General features: G+C 44.7%; 1 protein-coding gene across 3 annotated transcripts; it reads left to right on the top strand.

The window, feature by feature from the left end:
• The first annotated feature begins 97 nt into the window (after positions 1 to 97).
• LOC128904340 (lysozyme g-like) lies at positions 98 to 16,695 on the top strand. 3 transcript variants are annotated; one of them, XM_054188488.1, is made up of 6 exons: positions 98 to 8,388; positions 9,833 to 9,907; positions 10,720 to 10,809; positions 11,833 to 12,029; positions 12,277 to 12,415; positions 13,774 to 16,695. In XM_054188488.1, exons 2-6 carry the CDS (start codon positions 9,865 to 9,867, stop codon positions 13,902 to 13,904), a joined length of 600 nt encoding a protein of 199 aa, XP_054044463.1. In that variant the 5' UTR covers positions 98 to 8,388; positions 9,833 to 9,864; the 3' UTR covers positions 13,905 to 16,695. The 3 variants fall into 3 exon arrangements, with proteins under 3 accessions (XP_054044463.1, XP_054044464.1, XP_054044465.1); XM_054188489.1 differs by having other exon boundaries at positions 98 to 4,538; XM_054188490.1 differs by having other exon boundaries at positions 98 to 3,413.
• The last annotated feature ends 263 nt before the right edge of the window (positions 16,696 to 16,958 follow it).

The following is a 16,958-nucleotide window of genomic DNA, read 5'->3' on the forward strand; positions in this document are numbered from 1 at the left end:
AGGTGTTGTGGGTTACTTTCTTCTTTTGATAAGGTCCATCAGAAAGTTGCATGTGCTCTTTCTAGATTTCTGGCTTAAAGTTCTGTCTAACATTAAGACATCATTTTGAGAAGACAATCAGCTTAAGATGTACAAAGCTGCCCGTTAATCTACTAGAAGCATAAAGTAAACTTGCCTCAAGTTGATCTCCTTTTTAATGCACAAACTCTTTAAATGCACTAGAAAGTGCTTTTTTTGTTGTTTGTTTTTCATACAGTTGCATGAAATTAGGAAACCAGTGGTCCAACAGCATTTTTACGAGTGCCTTAGCAGGACTCATCTCTGAGTCCTAATTATGTTGAATAGGCTGGGGAAATATAAAATCGTGTCTAACGTAGTTGCGTGCTGTGTGGAAACACCTGTGGGCTTGTCAGGATTCCAGCATGGTGTGTTGTTAGAAGTTATTCAGTTCCGTGTGTGAATAGCCTCATTACAAACTCAGTGCAAATCCTAGTCAGAGTCTGTGCTGTCACGTCACTTTAAGCTGCTGATTTTTTTCTAGGTTAATCTTCAGTTGGAGCTCTTCCTTCATCTGTCTTGTAATATGGCCACATGCACTCCCGTGCTGATAGAAGGAGTTTGCAGTAATGCGTGGTTTGCGTACAAGGGGAAGTTGAGGCTGTACTAATAAGTTTAAATTTATCTTGAAGTAACAGCCTCATAGATCTGTCTGCTTCAAGTCTTCACTTTCATGTCTGCTTTCTGCATTTTCTGTCTTGAATGAAGATTAAAACTCATTGAATGTTCCTCTTGGTAAGATCTCCATTCTTAATCTGCTTATTACTTTGAGATGCACAATCCAAATCCAAGAATTTTATTTTCACTGAAACTTTAAAATTCTCTAAGAACTGGAAAATTCTTCTAGTTTGAGTAGTGAGGAACAAATTATTCTTCTATGGTAAAGCTCAGTCATTGTGCAGCGCAGATTAAATAATGAAGTGTCCATGATAGACCTGGCTCAGCAAGCTAGAAGTGTAAACGGTACAGAGAACACCAACTGTCATCTGTACAGTCTTGAAAAGCAAAAGTTTAACTTTGTCAATAGCAGTCTAGTGGCAATGTGGCTCATAGATGAGAAAACGATGGTGATATACAATGTCTAGAAAGGACACAGGTTGCATGTAATTAATTCCTTAAAGCAGATAGATCATATGTGTAAGGACATGACTAAATAAGGTTCCTCATCCTAGACTAATCACAAAATGGTACCTGGTCTGGCACGTGTTAGCCATGAAAGGGTATTACACAATAAAGAGATGAGAAACATTCACGCAGAGCTTTTGAAGTTATGGGGCTTATGTGTGAACTCAGCGTGTAACTTTAGCAATGATTAGCGCTTAAGTCTGCGCTTGATGCTTGCATGAAGTAATCACTAAAGAAATGCATGGAGACAATAACAGCCAAACAATATCTGTATTGTTCAGCTCTCAAAGCTGAATTATTTGGGCTTGAGTGGGCCCTCTTTGCTGATTGATCCCACATTATGCTTGTGATGGTCTGCCTAAGAAATCCACCTATAATTTAAGTGCTGAGTTGAGCTTTGGGATTTGGGAATTGTGAAGAAGTCTGTTCCCTGAAAGAGATGGGTTGAGAAACAGACTCTGGAGAGGGCAACAACTGAGGAGCTGCTGTCAGACCCTATTAGCAGGTTGGATTGCCTGCAAGTGTAATAGGGGTCGCTGAGGGAGGCGACTCGAAAGGTGAATTGATGCCTTCCAGTCCTCTGTTCCAAGTAATCCACATCATTGTGCTACTTCCTGTTTAGCAATCCTATAAGGAGTACTTTTCTACAGAAGTTGGGGAAGTTGAGCTTTGAACAGTACAGTTTCTAAAATGAGCCCTTTGTCTTCCAAGAGTAAAGTCACTGTCCTCAAACCAGTGTGAGGGATGCTTTTATTTTGTCTCTCATGTACACACGCACACATGCACAAGCACCAGCTGATGAAGAAATAATCTGTTTTTTGTACTCATTGCATATTCAATAGCTGTGTATTCCACTTCTTTATGGGAAAATTCTGTCAGTAGTGGGTTTGTCTGTCTGTCTCTTTAGAACAGCTTTATGCGACAGTTCAAGAGTGAGGGTTATGCTCCAGAATTTAAGGAAAGCCTGTCTAGGAATCGGAAGTGGAGGGTACTTGATGCTACTGTAGAATATTTTGGAACTCTTCTGAGGGGGATGTTGCCCCTAAGCCCCCTTTACAGGATAAATAGATAGATAGGTTCCACCACATTTGAGAAAATTACTGCTCTGAAGAAACTGCTCCAATTGCCACTGTGATCTTTTGTTCTTGGATCATGCTTTGGAGCTTTCAGTGTTAAGCCTGACAAATATGATTGTGGTGATCCAAGACATTCCAATCTCCCAGATGCTCCTTGTTATCTGTCCCCCTGGAGAACACCATTTTGTATCGGGAACATATGCCGATACCTTTTTCATCAATTTAAGCGAGCACATCAAACTGGCGATAGTAGTACGTAAAAGACAAGAGCATCACCAAAAAAACTCTTGTTCAAATTCGGTTGGTTAATTTTAAGTGCATGCACACTGAGAGATATTTGATGCTTGTTGATAAAAGGGGGTAGTTAAGAAAATTTGCTTTTAGAGATCCAATGAGGTGCATAATCTAAGGCTACGTTTTTTGGATTAGCTGTTTGAGCCGTGGCTTGAGCTGCTTTAAGTGGACCACCACTGATGCAGGAGCCATGTAGCTGTGTCAGCTCAGTGTTCAATCTCTGTTAATATACTTTGCCTTTTTTGAACACAGCCTGTTCATATATCAGCCTGGTATGATTTCAACATGTGACTCTTATAAAAAAGGTTTAAAAATTAACATATCTGTTTCACAAATCATGCAATCTTCAGTAACCACTGGCTTTTCCCAGGATGACATTGTATGAAAATCAGGTGATTGTAATACACAAAACCACATTAATTCCCTTCCTGATCTTCTTCCTCCTTGCTAATTATTTCTGTTGCTAGTGTGCTGCCCTAGAAAAAAAGTCTGAAACTGTTTCCTGTTTGGTTTCTAAAATGTTGACAGGCCTCAGTGCTTTGTATCATGAATTCCAGGCACAAAGAAATTCTCTTAATAGTTATCATGATTAATGGATAAAGTTAATTAAGTATTAATGGTTGTTAGTTTGATATCCCTGTGAGTCATGAATGTACTATCCCCATTTTGTACGTGGGAAACCAAAACAAGACTAGCCCAACTGAGGGACCTAGGAGCATCAAGAATTAGGTGCTCCAGTATCTAATTTCAGTCTCTTCCTGGAATCCAGAATTTGGGTTTAGTTGTGTCGGTTTCCCCTCCAGCAGGTGGTGCCCTGGGGCAGGATCCAATGCATCCAGAAGGCTGTTGAGTGCTGCCCAAGTGAGTGACTACAAAATGTTTTACCCAAGCGTGCCATTCCTCTCCACCCTCCCTTCTGAAGCTTTGTACGGCACGGTGTCAGGCTTGTGGGGCTGGAAAGAGGGAGCAAGAGGAAATGTGACTTTGTAACATAGGGATTTGAGAGGAGGAGATAAGGTTCTCCTCCCTATTCCCAGTAGTTACTACTAAATATTATGTTGATTTTTCTTTTTTTCCCTGCCGTCTCCCTGTTCAATATGAAACACCAAGGTAGCCTCAGGAACATAAAGCTGATGCAACTGTGTCCCTACAGGGGCCATAGGGCCGTTCTCTTGTCTTCCCACCAACTTTCCCTGTGGCTCTGGTGTGCTCTGCTGTGCAGTAACACAACCTCAAGAATGAACACACGTGCACCCAATCTTGGTGGGGGGCGTACGTGCTTTACACAAAAGGGACATTAGTGTAGGTTTCTGCCTTCATGAGGTTATCGTCCAAGATTGGTCTTGCTTCTGCCATGGCTGGTTTAAACAAGGTGGGCATCGCAGCCACTTTTTGTGAGTAAATGCATGGGCGTGCACTGTAAACTCCCACTCATCCAGAGATTTTGGCACTGGGATGTCGAGTCCAGTGCCCAGACTTGGGGACGTAAGGGCTAAGCTCCTCCAGCTGGGTCACTTTAGGCTCAAACAGGAACAGAATTATGTCTCAGCCAAATACTTGGATCACAGTTTTGGAGCATGACAGTGCCTTGGCTCGTGCTTTGTGAGCATAAACCCTCTCCTGGCTCAAACTTCAAATGACTCACTTTAGGTGATAGATCTCTTTTTAAGCTGAGATATGTACTGAGGTCTCGTAAGATCTAGTCCAGTGACCTCTTTGCTAGAACACCTTTCCTACAGTAAAATTCAAAGTCTTGTTTTACAGAACAGAAGGAAAAATATTTTTTTTTTCCCCCAGGTAACTTCTGGTCTTAGTTATCTTACATGATGGCTAGAGAGGTGCTTTGTGCACAGCAGGATGTCATTTCATAAAGACAACCTAAAGGAAGATATTGGGGCCCTCAGCACCCGTTCACTTCTGAGCACAGTGAAAACCGAGAGCCTCCTGTCTTACAATTTTGAAGACTTTTGCTATCATTACTTACAGGTATACTAGATGTAGAAAAGAAAATCTGTGGAAATGTAATAATTAAACTGTCTGTATCCCTTTAAAAGTTGGGAAAACAACTCTAGAGGACTTGTTTGAAGTGATGCTACAGATGCATCTTTAACTGGCCAGTTAGTGGTAGGCATCCATGACATGCGTCAGCTGTGGTGCCCTATAAAGCAGTTAAAAAGTCTGTGAATACCGGGTGTTACGTATAATTACATCCCAGACAAAAGGAACAACATGAGAAATGCATCTGCCTGCTGATGTTATGAAACCAGAGCTGAAACTCACAACAGAGACAGTAATTAGTATGGGTATTGTTCCAGGTAATTTTAGATAGCGTTCCCACCGCCCAGTGAAATGTGATGATATCACCCTTGACCTGAAGGAGAACACCATGTGCCATACATAATGCTTTTCAAAATGATGCTCCATTTGGTCACATCTCTATTAAGTGGAATGAAAAAAAAATTTCACCCTGGTAGATCACTTGGCATTAGGGGAAAAAAAAATCAAACGTGAAAATCTGCGAGTAGGAAAGAACTGGTGGTATTGGACCATGGTGTGCTTTAGATCTCCGGTACACTCCTTTCGAGCTTATGTAAAACAGGTGGAAAATGCATTCTGTCAGGTAGCATTTTATGTCCGCTCTGTACTCCCTTTAGCTCAGTGTAACTAATGGTGTCAGCAGAAGACCATGGGGAAGCCATGTCTGCAGTCGCTGACTGCAGCTTATTGCCAGGATGCCCCTGTGAACACCAGGAAGCTTTCCTGCTTCTTAAGCTTAAGAAAATGTAGATATCAAATGATAAGTGGACTTCTCCTCTTTCCTTGACCTTCCATCCCCTCCCTCGCAATCACACACTGTGCTGACCAAAATCCAGCAGTAGGGGAATAGGTACTGGCAATCTTTATGTTTAAAAATTAGACAACAGCAAAATGGGCTTAAAATTATAGTGTGGGATTTTTTTTATTTATAACCTTTGTGTCCTTTTTCTTTAATATTAATTTAATAATTATGTTCTATTTCCATGGCTTTCATGTATTTTCCCTACTATCAGCCATGAGAGCTAGAAACTTGCTGTCCTTTTAGAGTCTCGCAATATCATAGGAATCCAAAACCCTGTGCTTCTAAACAAAATGCCAAGAATAATAAAGAAAAATATAAAAAGAGGTGATTCCGTGATTCCGAGGTACAGTGGTGTTATGAGGGAAGGTAACGTTTTTCAGGGACATCACTCCAGCGTGTTTCTGGATATCTGTTTATGAAGTTCCCACCATTTAGAAAGAGCTGCTTTAGTCATATACAGAAAGATGCCTTCTAACTCATCCCCTCTTCAGCCTATCAAAAGTAGCATCATATCACAGCTGTGTACACATCCCTTCTGTCGGGTCGTGGGCTATCAGAGGTAACTGACACTTGACATCATTTTTCCAAAGTAAATCTAGCATAGAAATCAAAAATGGTGCTGTAGTAGTGTCAGATGCAGCCCACTCATGAAATGGTTCACCTGAATTCAGTGCTCTGGGTTTACAGTCCCACAGAGATCTTTGAGCAGAAGACCATGTTTTCTAACGTCCTGCAGGTCCTTTTAGGTGGTGGTGCCTTGGGCAAGGCCTCTGGCTCAGAGCCCTGCCCGGTTCAACGTATGTCAGCACGACCTTGTTTCCGTAGATGCTGCCTGCTCTCAGCACTCACTCTAAAAGGCAGCTAGTAAATTTTGTGAGGATAAAGAGTTTTTTAGCAAGAAAAAGTTCCATTTGTAATGCTGCTGAAAAAATATCCTCTTCTTTGGCCTTATACTGGAAATTGTGTGAATACAAGGAATCTGCCCCAGGGACTTAAGAGCTGCAGCACAGATAATAATTTTACTTATAACATCCACCATTCAACGAGTAAATAAAGAGCAATGCAATGCAGAGCAGGCATTAAGAATTCATGTGACAGTACTGTGAAACGTAGAAAATCTGTGATTACGTGAGTAATAAATGAGAGAGAAAATATACAGCAAAGATAGACAGTATGTAAATTGAAAACTTTATCTTAAGGACCATCAGCAAATGTCCAACACATTAGAAAAGAAATCTCACTGAAGGTCAGAGGCTACTTTTCAAAAAAATGTCCCAAATCATCAGCACGTTCATCAGCATGAACATAGGTTCAGTGGCAAAGGAACACTGGCTTGTTATCACTAACATGATACTGTTTTTATAAAAGCTAACTGGATGTTAATACTAAATTATTTTCATCTACTTAAGAGAACACATGTCTTTCTAATAGAGATTATCTTGTTCTATAGAAGGCAGATGAATATGTCTACTGGGTTTGTTGCCATTGAGCTGTGCACTCTGACCTTTTCCCAGCTCATTTCCTCTGGCTGTCCTCCTCTCCAGCATTTCTTTGGTCACTATTTCCTTTTGAAAGGATTAAAGCCACACTGTACGTGTGATGTCTTTATTTTCTACCTGTTCTTTCCAAAGAAACCACATAGATTCTTACCTTGCATTATTTCAAATGTTACTTTTTACTATTTAAAATGTTAAACCCCAGTAAAAGAATGATTAAGTGATAGTCTAGTCTGAGACACCACCATAAGATATCAGGTTTGAAAATGAAGGATGAACGCCTAGCCTTTGTAATCTTTGGGAAGATGTTTTATTATTTCCATGTTTCACCCAAATAAATTAATTTTTTTACTTAAGACTCACCTTAACTCATATACCAACCCTCTTGTAACAACAGGGCTAAGTTCTCCAGTGAAGCTTCCCCCCTTCATACTATTTCAGGATCTAAAACCGTGTAGTTTATTGGTTTTTAATGTAACAAGGCCTGCTTGATAATCTCCTGTGCTTTACAGACTAACAACCATCACCTGGTTTTGAACCCAGTAATTAATATTTGGCCAAAACAGTCTTTCCTGCCCATCGTGCCTCAAGCCCAAAAGAGAGCAATGGGAATAGATGGATCTGTGGTATATGAAACAATGAAGAGAGAGCTATTGGAAGAAAATCTTGCTTTCCTAGCCTCCACGTGTGCTGGGCAGAGTCTGGGGAAGCGAAAAAATGTGGGGAAGGGAAGCCATTGGCCTCCCAGACCATCTTTCAGTCTCCAAGCAACTCAGATGTTTTGCATACTTGAAAAGCGTCTCGGCCGCACGGTACAAATCTTTCCAAGACCCTCTGCGTGCCCCCACTGGCTTCAGGTGCTGAGAGACTAGTTCCCTTCCTCCTCGTTTCAGCTGTAGCATCCTGTCTCCTCAAACCTGAAAGTCGAACCCTGCCTCTGCTCCTAAAGTGTTCAGGTCACCCTCCTGCGTTAGACTCGCTGTAAGCAATAAAGCAGCGAGATGCTTTTCTTTAATTGTCCTTTTTGGAATTCATATGAAAGTATGGTACTTGGTTAAAAGCTTGCCAATCTGGAATCATTGAGGAAAAAAGACAAAAACCCTTCCAGAAATGTGTCCAGACTGATCTGAGATGCAAAGCAAGGAGAGCACTAGGCAGGGATCTGATTTTTGCCTGGCCTCTGCCACTGATTCACTCCAATGCTTTCTGCAAGTCATTTATTGGGCATCAATGTGCTCACTGATTGAGGAAAACCAGTATTTATTTCCTTTCACAGAGTTGTCCTGAGTCTTACTAACCATTGATTATGCAAATCTTTGGATGAAAGGAATTGTAAGAGTTCTAAGCTCTTAATGTATATTACTTAGTGTATTTTAAAACAAATGTCATCGCACTAGGTAGGAATTAACATTCCAAAGCCCGTAGGGTGGGTACCTTTTTGTACCCATATATATAAAAGTCATGAAGTGACCTGCCTCAGAGGAAGGCCGACTGAAGACAGGTGAGTCTGAATTCACTCACAGAATATTTATTTAGAGCCAGGAGCTGTGATTTTGTTTTGATTTAGCATTTTGTCTACACTGTTTCTACCTAAGGCCTGTGATGATGTTTGTGATGGGAGGGGAAAAAAAAAAAGGCTGGTAACTCAAAACTTCATAATCTAGTAATTTTCTGCGTGTGGAAACAGCTACAGCCTGTAGCTTTTGATGGGGCCCCCTATGGATTTGTCATTGAATTCATAGATATTGGGTCAGCTCTATGGATCTGGACTTGTGAATACTCCGTGTTAATGTTAGAGCTCACACCGAGCTACTGCATGTACCCAGCTCCGTCACCGGGTGTTTGCTGGCCTGAATAAGCTCACTTGGGAAAAGGGAGTCTTTCCAATGACACCAGTGGACTCCTTGTGTTTGTGCATCCATACAGCCTGGTTTGCAGTAGAAATACAGGTTAGAGAAAAGGTCACGCTTTATTAAAATCAATAAGGCATTTTCCAGTGTTAATAGCATTGCGTGATGATTGCCTACAAGACTCAGGGTGTGTTTTGTGTTTGAAACCCTCTTGGGGAAAAAAACCCCACCGTATTGGTAAGCTATAAAAACTGCTCATTTTAAATGCATTCACCAGCAAGGCAAGTACAGTCAATGTTTTTTCCAGTTGATAGCTAATATCTGATGACATTTGAGGATTTTATTAATAAGCGCAAGAGACGCATTTATTACTAAAGTGTTTATCTGCCATTATCACACACAGGAATTAATGCAGAAGTATTATTTCACCAGCAAAATCTTTCCCCTGCATGCTCTTAGCAGAGAATTAAGGGTCATATTGCTTGATTTCTGAAAACTCATTTTTCCAAAAGCCAAGCAAAAATCCCATTGCCTTTTGAACAGAGAGGCAACGGATGCGTGCACTCTGCAGCACATTAGACTTCAAACACATACATATTTAAAGCAAAGGCACTGTACCTTCTCATCGTAAAGACATGCTACGGGTGTTCAGGAGGGGCTGCGTGAGCAAGTGATATAAAGTGACAGGGGCTGAAAAAGGTCCCAGGCTGCCGACTGGGACCTCCCTGCTCCCAAGATTCCCAGGCTCGGCCCTTCCCTCTTGATGTGATGGTGTAGTGGCACGCGAGATGGAGACATTCAGCAGCAGGAGAAGCCTGTATCCCCCAAACAAGGAGGAAAGAAGGAGCAGATGGGGCTCCCACCACTTGCTTCTCCTCCCACCACCACTCTCTGAAGCTGGCGGCTGCATCCGTGCTGGGGGTGCGGGAGGGACCATGCTGTGGAGGGGGTGGCTCTGCTTCCCAATCTGTCTTCAGCTAATGCCATCCCCGTCCGGTGCCTCTGGGTGGGAGCTTTTGGCAGGCAAATTTTGCTACAGGGCTGTTGAAAATCAGCACTGATTTCTTCATATTTTGCAAACCACTGCGTTTCCAGGTCTCCTGGGGCAGCTGAGGAGAGCCATCACCATGATTCCCACACTGCTCTTGCTGGGCCTTACAGCCCTTGTCGGTGAGTCGAGGTTTGGGTTTGGTTTGCTGTCAAAAGCCCCCCTGGGAACTGTTTGCAGATGGACTGCAGAGAGAAGGCACATGGTCAGGCCCGAGGTGCCCTTTCTGCAGGGTGCTGTAAAACCCCATGTGCCTGAAGGTCCTTGGCCACCGTATGAGGCTGCTTGCCACCCACCTGCGTCCTTTAAATAAGCGTGTCCGGAGTACGGGACTGACACCAAAAGGGAGTCACAGACATACGTCCTCTTGATTCTCCCAGCTAACCTTATCCAATCTCTCAGCCTGCTCAGTAATGGCCTCACAAATGCCACAGGCTGTTTGGTGGAGGTTATTCGTTCCTCAGTTACTGAGGAAGCAGGGTGATTGGCCCAGGCTGAGGCAAGCACTCTCCTGAATTAATTCCTCACCAAGTTACGGAGGAATATAGGAGACATTTCCAGCCTGGATGCTCAGGTACTGCCAGCTATCATCTGAGGGGTCCTGGACATCGGAGGGCACTGAATGAGAAAAAGGGTCTGAACCCCTCTCCCACACCAGCCTTTAGACCTAATGAGGCAGACGCCTATTCATCTAAATTGTCATTGGCTTCATTTGCTTCAACCTATTCAATTAGAAAAGAATAAATTTCTGTTCTCTAGCTTTCACTGATAACATTACTGATGGAGAACAGTGACAATACAAGCATGGCCAATACATGGTGATGTGGATTATGGGTCTAGATGAATCCCTCATGCTTGACTTGTAGTCACTTGCAGCACGCTGTACGCTATTGCTCTGAGCTCTTACGTGTTCAACCTCCATTTAATTTTTCAGCTCCATCCATGAGTTACAGTTGCTATGGTGATGTAAGTGCTCTTCAAGCCCCCACAATCTCCTGTACAGCCGTAAGATCCCCCGACTGTGGTAGGTATCGCTCATTGCTTGATTTGTCAACCTGTTTGTACCTGACAGAGAGACGCTTTGCCTTCCATTAAATGTGGTGCAACCATTCAATTAGCCAAAAGGGAGAATGGCAGGCGCTCTGAAACCTCCAGATCTGGTGGGAAGCGGGTGGACAAACCTCAGGTCCCACAGCCAGGATCCTCAGCCTCTAAGCAAAGGGAAACGGCACAACCCCTTTTCTGTTGAAACGGCTGCTTCATCACCCAGGCATTTAGTGTCAGCATCCTCTCAAAACCCTGGGGCCTGGCTGCTTGAAGGGGAAGATGTGCAGAGCCAGGTCCTGAATGCTGGTGTGTCGGCTGCGCTGGCCAGCGGTGACCTGTCAGAGACACATTTTGCAGGGGGAGGCTCCCAGGTGTGTAGCCATCCTACCTCTGGGTGACCTACATTTGGTAACTCCTTCCCATTTCCCTCTTTCCTGCCTTGTGTTATTTCCCCACATGTCACTGCACAGCTGACTACATCAGGTTCAGACTTCCCAGACCTTCAGGGACTTTGCCATGTACCTTGGATGTAGATGCCTCTGGGACACCTGACTACGGGTGTCCGAGCGTGGATCTGAATTCACTTGCTTGTTTTCAAGCTGTCCCAAAAGTACTTAAAAGAAACCCCACCTTGCTATACACAGGCTAACAATGTAGCTGTTACTGCACTTTGGCTGGTCAATAGTGACACGTCTCTCAGTTTTTTCAAATGCATTTTGAAATTTCACTGTTCCGACTCCAGAGATGCATTTCCAGCAGTGCAGCAGCAGAAGAGGACCATGAACATGTGGTCTCGCCTCCCTCGTCATCCTCGGGTACAGGCAGGGCAGCTTCCTGGCCATGGTCAGAGCCAACAGGGCTGTGCTCGCTCCTCAAGCGCCACTGCCTGTCTCGGTGTAGTTGCATTTTCTTCAAAACTGGAGTTATTCCTTTGACACACCTGCTCAAGGGGAAAGTGAGGGGTTTGGACGGGAGGGTGTGTAAGTCTACTTTTCCGCAGGACTTGCCATGGTACGTAGGACTGCTGAGGCAGACGTCATACGCCTGAGGAAATACGAGATGCCGATTAAGAGAGTAGCGAGAAACCTGTGCTTGGACCCGGCACTCATTGCTGCCATCATCTCGCAGGAGAGCCGTGTCGGCCTGCTCCTGGACAACGGCTGGGACCAAGGTCGGCAGAAGTACGGCTTGATGCAGGTACATTGGGACGATGAGTATCAGAACAGCAATGTAGTGTATATCCCAGGGCTTTACCTTAACAAATGACTGGTCTGTGTTCAAGACAGCACTTAAACTTGTTCCTTCTACATCAAAGGTTGTGCTTAAGTGTTATCCTGAATAGGTCACTTCCACAAGTCACAGCATGGGAGTACAAAGAAGAGGGGGAAGCTACAGTGGTGGCTGTGCTCAGAGGGAAACCCATTTTCTTGCCTGACTTTTCTAGATTGGCAGGGAGCAATATCAACCTTTCGGAATGTGGGATAGTGAAGATCACATAAATCAGTGCTCAGCTATCCTGGTTCTTGCAATTAATGAAGTACGGGCAAGACATCCTACCTGGACCTGGGACCAGCAGCTGAGAGGTATGCGATGGGCTGTATACCAGAAAGGGACATGCTTGAGTTTACATCTAGAAGCAAAGACGGACAGTTGCATTACCTGCACTGGCAAGACATAAATACCTGAGATTCTTAAACCAGAAAAAAGTAACAGCATTCTTTTACTTTTCCCTGTTAGCGCTTTGGTTTGCAATTTGCATCGCAGTGTGCACATTGAAGCACTCCCATAGCGGTGTGGGTTCAGTGTGGTATCCTGCACGCTGGTCTGTTACTGCATCTTTTTTATTGGCATTTAAATATCCCCATAAGATTTCTAATAATATTTTATCGATACCAAGTGATGATTTGTTGTTTGCATTACAGTAAGGTGGAGGCCCCTGAGTGATGGAAGTGCTGTGCATTTGTTGGTGTCACTTCTAAGGGAAAAAGAGCATCAGTCTGGCAGATTTTGTAGCATCTCTTACCAAGAAAACCCAAAACCTCAGAGTTTTCTAGTTTAAAAGAGGCAACCCAAAACAGCAGGCCAGCAAGAGATCTGAATATAGACGCAGTCTCCCAGCTCAAAACACTGTCCACATGGCCCTCATGTTTCTGCCTGCAGAAGAGAGACTGGTGGGACGCTAAGTTCCTTGGTAGCTTTTCTGCAGAAGGAAGCAGCAGGAAACCAGCCCAGCATGGAAGCTGCCACCGCAGCATGGAGGCACCCTGTGTAGGGCTGGATGAAGGTGTAGGGCACAGCCTCAGCAGGTTGGCCCTTGACTTCAGCGACAAGTGTCCACAGATTGTCCTACATTGAGCAGCTGGGCTAATGCTGGTGAATGGCTGGATCCAGGACCTTCTTAATTTCCCTGGAGAAAGCATTGTGCTCAGTGAATGTGAATAGGTCTCAAGTTACCCTCTTTTCTGTTCATCCTACAAGTGAAATGGCTGTCAGGTGGATAAATAAGGTAGAAACCAAACAAAAGCCACTGGGAAAGTGAGGCACTGCAACACAACAGGTTTACCGTGGCAGGCTATTGAAGTTGATTGTGTCAAGGAAGCTTGGGATCCGGGTTTGCTTGCAGTCCCTGTTATCTGCCTGCTGGTTTGTTCACCCTGTGTTATTTCTTGCTCTCCCATCCTTGCCTTTCTTGATTATGCTCTTCTCTGGGACCAGTATGCCATTCCCACCTGCATTTAGAGAGAGTCATGAGTTCCCTCACTATAGATGTAAGGATTTTGCAAAATCAGCCACTTTTCAACAATAACGCACAATATTAGTCATTTCCCAAGCAGTTGTGTAGGTTTGGTGAGATGCGTGGCCCTTTCGTCTAGGAATTTTGACTTTTAAATCTCTATTTCTTACTTTTAAGCCCATAAAAACTCTTCTTAACTCTTTCCAGGGGGAATCTGCACCTACCGTGCGAAAATGGGCAACTTCCAGGTCTACGAGGAAGACCCATGCGACAGAGACAACTACTACGCCAACAGTGTGATTAGGCGAGCCCAGTACTTTAAGAGGCATGGGTTCTAGGTCATGAACCCACTGCACCACCGAGCCTCTCCTCTACATAGACTAGCCCAGTAGTGATCATAGTACCCAGAGCAGTTCCTCAGGTCTCCTGGCAGGACCGATGCTGGTGGCAATGGCGACAGCACCTTGCTCGCTCCAGCAAACCCCAACTCCACACTCGCTAGTGGGTGAGCTCAGCACTGCCTTCCAGGGGAGCTGCAGGCATGAGAAACCACGAGCTTGCGGCCTTTGAAAGGCAGGCAGGGCCAGACCAGCGATGTTTAAGTGCTGGGTGAGGAAGGTGCCTCCTCTCATTCAGAGCTGAAGCCAGGGCTGTTCGTGCATCCCCCAGGTGCGGGCATGCATGCAGCTCTCCATGGGCATCGGCTGTGCACTTCCCATCTCCTCCATCCACCCTCTTTCCCTCTCCCTGGCCAGCAAAGGGGAGAAGCCCCCAAATTGAAATCTTCCTTCCCCTTGATTGTGCTAGCTAGTGGACAATGAAGAGACTTCTCGACGAGCCTCTGCCGTCTGCATGTTTCTGCACTAGATGTGTATTTTCATGGCCGGCTCTGTAGGGGCAATGCTAAACACGCTTCTGTTAATCTCCCGAGCCCTGAAGCCCGTGGATGTAGTGGGGCTGGAGACCTCTTCAGGGTGAAACGCAGCCTCACATAGGGGAAATCCTCTACATGGGAAGTACTGCAAGTGCCACAGCAGGCATGCAAAACACCTTTCCACTAGAGAGCAGCCCTCTCAGCAGGAGCCAGCCCCGTGTGTACCTGCCCTAGGAGCTGTATCACAACAGTAGTGTTGATAAAAAAAAACCCACGACCTTTCCTGCTTTAGCTTTGGCACCTTTATGCTGGGTTTCCTCCAAGTGTAAAAGCATTTCAGCATCTGTCGCCCTGCCAGGAATCCAACTTCTAATTAGGAGTGAATTAGCTTTGGGTTTATAAGCTCTCTTTGAAAGTGTTCTTCAATGCGGATGGGTCTGGGTGCAAATTTAGGTTTATTGAGAATAATACTGAGAATAAGAGAGAAAATAAAGATAAATGTTGAATCCCAATCTTTTTTTTTTTTTTCATGGGGCCCAGTGGGCAGCAGCCTGCAACTTGAGTAAATAACCCAATTCAGTACTCTTGGAGTGAGTCTAAAACTCAATTCGCGAACAAGGAGAGGAAAATGGTGCTGCAGACTGCAGGGGTGGGTGGGAAGATCTGGGCTGGGAGGCAGGGCGTGAGGCAGCCTGAGCCCGGCCTCTCACCCCATACCTGTGAGCAGGGGAATAAGGACGTTCACGTTTAGCCTTTTGAATAACCATTTTGGAGGCGTCAGGGCACCTTTGTGCCGGCTGTCGCCGCTGCCGATGCAGAAACGATGTGCCCAGTGGTCCCTGCCCGGCCGCACGGGGCTGTAGCGTGGTGTGCCCGGGCTGCCAGGCAGCATGAGAGCTCCTTTGGAGACAGCTTTGGCAAGTGGAGCAACTTTAATGCTGCGCTCCTTGTCTTGCCAGTCACTCCTCTGCTTACTGTTGCATCAAGGACTGTGCGTGACTGACGTGTTTGCAAGCAAACTCATTTTATCGTCTCTGGAGACCAGAGGGAGCTCTAGGACATCTCTAGTGCTACTGGGGTTTTTTTTAAGACTACAGAAAACAGTTCAGTGTTGAGCAACTGGAGTTGTTAAACTGTGTATTATTTAGCCTTCAGTGAATTCTGCACTATACTAAGATAATTTTAGTAAAATCATTACTTTGTAATACAAACTTGTGAAACACATCGTATGGTTTGATCCCCTCTACTTGAAATAGCTTATGTAAAATTCATAGGTTAATGTCTTTGGTGCATTATGTTATGTAAACCTCCATGTTATACAAACCTCTTATGTAAAAGCTATGAATGCATTTTTGGTAAATCAGTATAAACTTCAAATGGGGCAGGCAATCTCGTTGCTGCCTATGTGTATAACGCTGTTTTTTGAGTTTGGAGGGTGAACAGGAGCGGAGCTTTCTTTGGTTCCCTTCGTGTCGCCCTTAATTGCTGCCAGCAGGCTCCCTGTCACCACTAGTGATGTTGCCAACCCTGCAGGTCCGTGAGCTCCTCAGGACTCCAGTTTCTCCATGCGTTACCTATGAAGCTGCTGCTTCACATTAGGGTAGCAACACCCAAGGGCCTGCAGACCTGCCTGCTGGCTCACGCAGCAGTGCCACAAACAATTAGGTAACTTTTAAGTCAGTTTAAAAGTCCTGATTATGGGAATTCCATATTTTCTGGCAAATATTATTTTAGGGTATCAGCACTTCGTAGCGAGTAAGGAAAATCTCTGCAGAAAATGAGTTGAAATGTAATTGCTTGATAAATTGGCTGGAAGGAGTAAATAAGGAAAGTTTAACACTGGCACTCTGCCTTCAGATTTGAGCAAAAGCTTTCCTGATGAGCAGTGAGTTCAGGTCGCTTTTCCCCTCCGATCTTTTTCTGGTCACCCCTGCCCATGTTACAGGAAGTTACTCGTCTGGCTGATGTAGACGGGGCAGCCATGGTCGCGCTCTTGGTCACCCCTTTTACCGGTGGCCTATTAAAAAAAAAAACAACAGTCAGATTGGAAAACAAGTGATCTAATACCAAGTAACACACCAGAAAAAGCAGAAGCACAGGTGTATCGGGTCTGGCTGAGATGGAGTTAATTTTCCCCGTAGCAGCCCTCATAGCGCTGTGCTTTCGTATTGGTAGCTAGAAAGGCGTTGATGACACACCAGTGGTTTGGCTGCTGCTGAGCAGTGCCGGCACAGCATTGAGGGTCTCTCTCCAACATTCCCACCTCACCAGTAGGCTGGGGGTGGGCAGGATCTTGGGAGGGAGGGGACATAGGCAGGACAGCTGACCCAAACTGGCTGAAGGGATATTCTGTTCCATATGATGTCTGCACAGCAACAAAAGCTAAGAGAAAGGAGGAGGGGGAGGGACCATTCATTATGACGACATCTGTCTTCCAGAGCAACTGCTACGTGTCCAGAAGCTCTGCTTCCCATGAAGTGGCTGGACATTACCCGCTGTTGGGAAGTAGAGAATAAAT

This window comes from Rissa tridactyla, chromosome 1 (assembly GCF_028500815.1).
Source record: "Rissa tridactyla isolate bRisTri1 chromosome 1, bRisTri1.patW.cur.20221130, whole genome shotgun sequence".
NCBI lineage: Eukaryota > Metazoa > Chordata > Aves > Charadriiformes > Laridae > Rissa > Rissa tridactyla.

Bases quoted from the DNA above. Each gene is read 5' to 3' on its own strand.
- LOC128904340 (XM_054188488.1), top strand. From the start codon at position 9,865: ATGATTCCCACACTGCTCTTGCTGGGCCTTACAGCCCTTGTCG. The intron at 9,908-10,719 runs GTGAGTCGAGGT...TTAATTTTTCAG, and splicing joins GGGCCTTACAGCCCTTGTCG to CTCCATCCATGAGTTACAGT. The intron at 12,030-12,276 runs GTACATTGGGAC...TGACTTTTCTAG, and splicing joins AGAAGTACGGCTTGATGCAG to ATTGGCAGGGAGCAATATCA.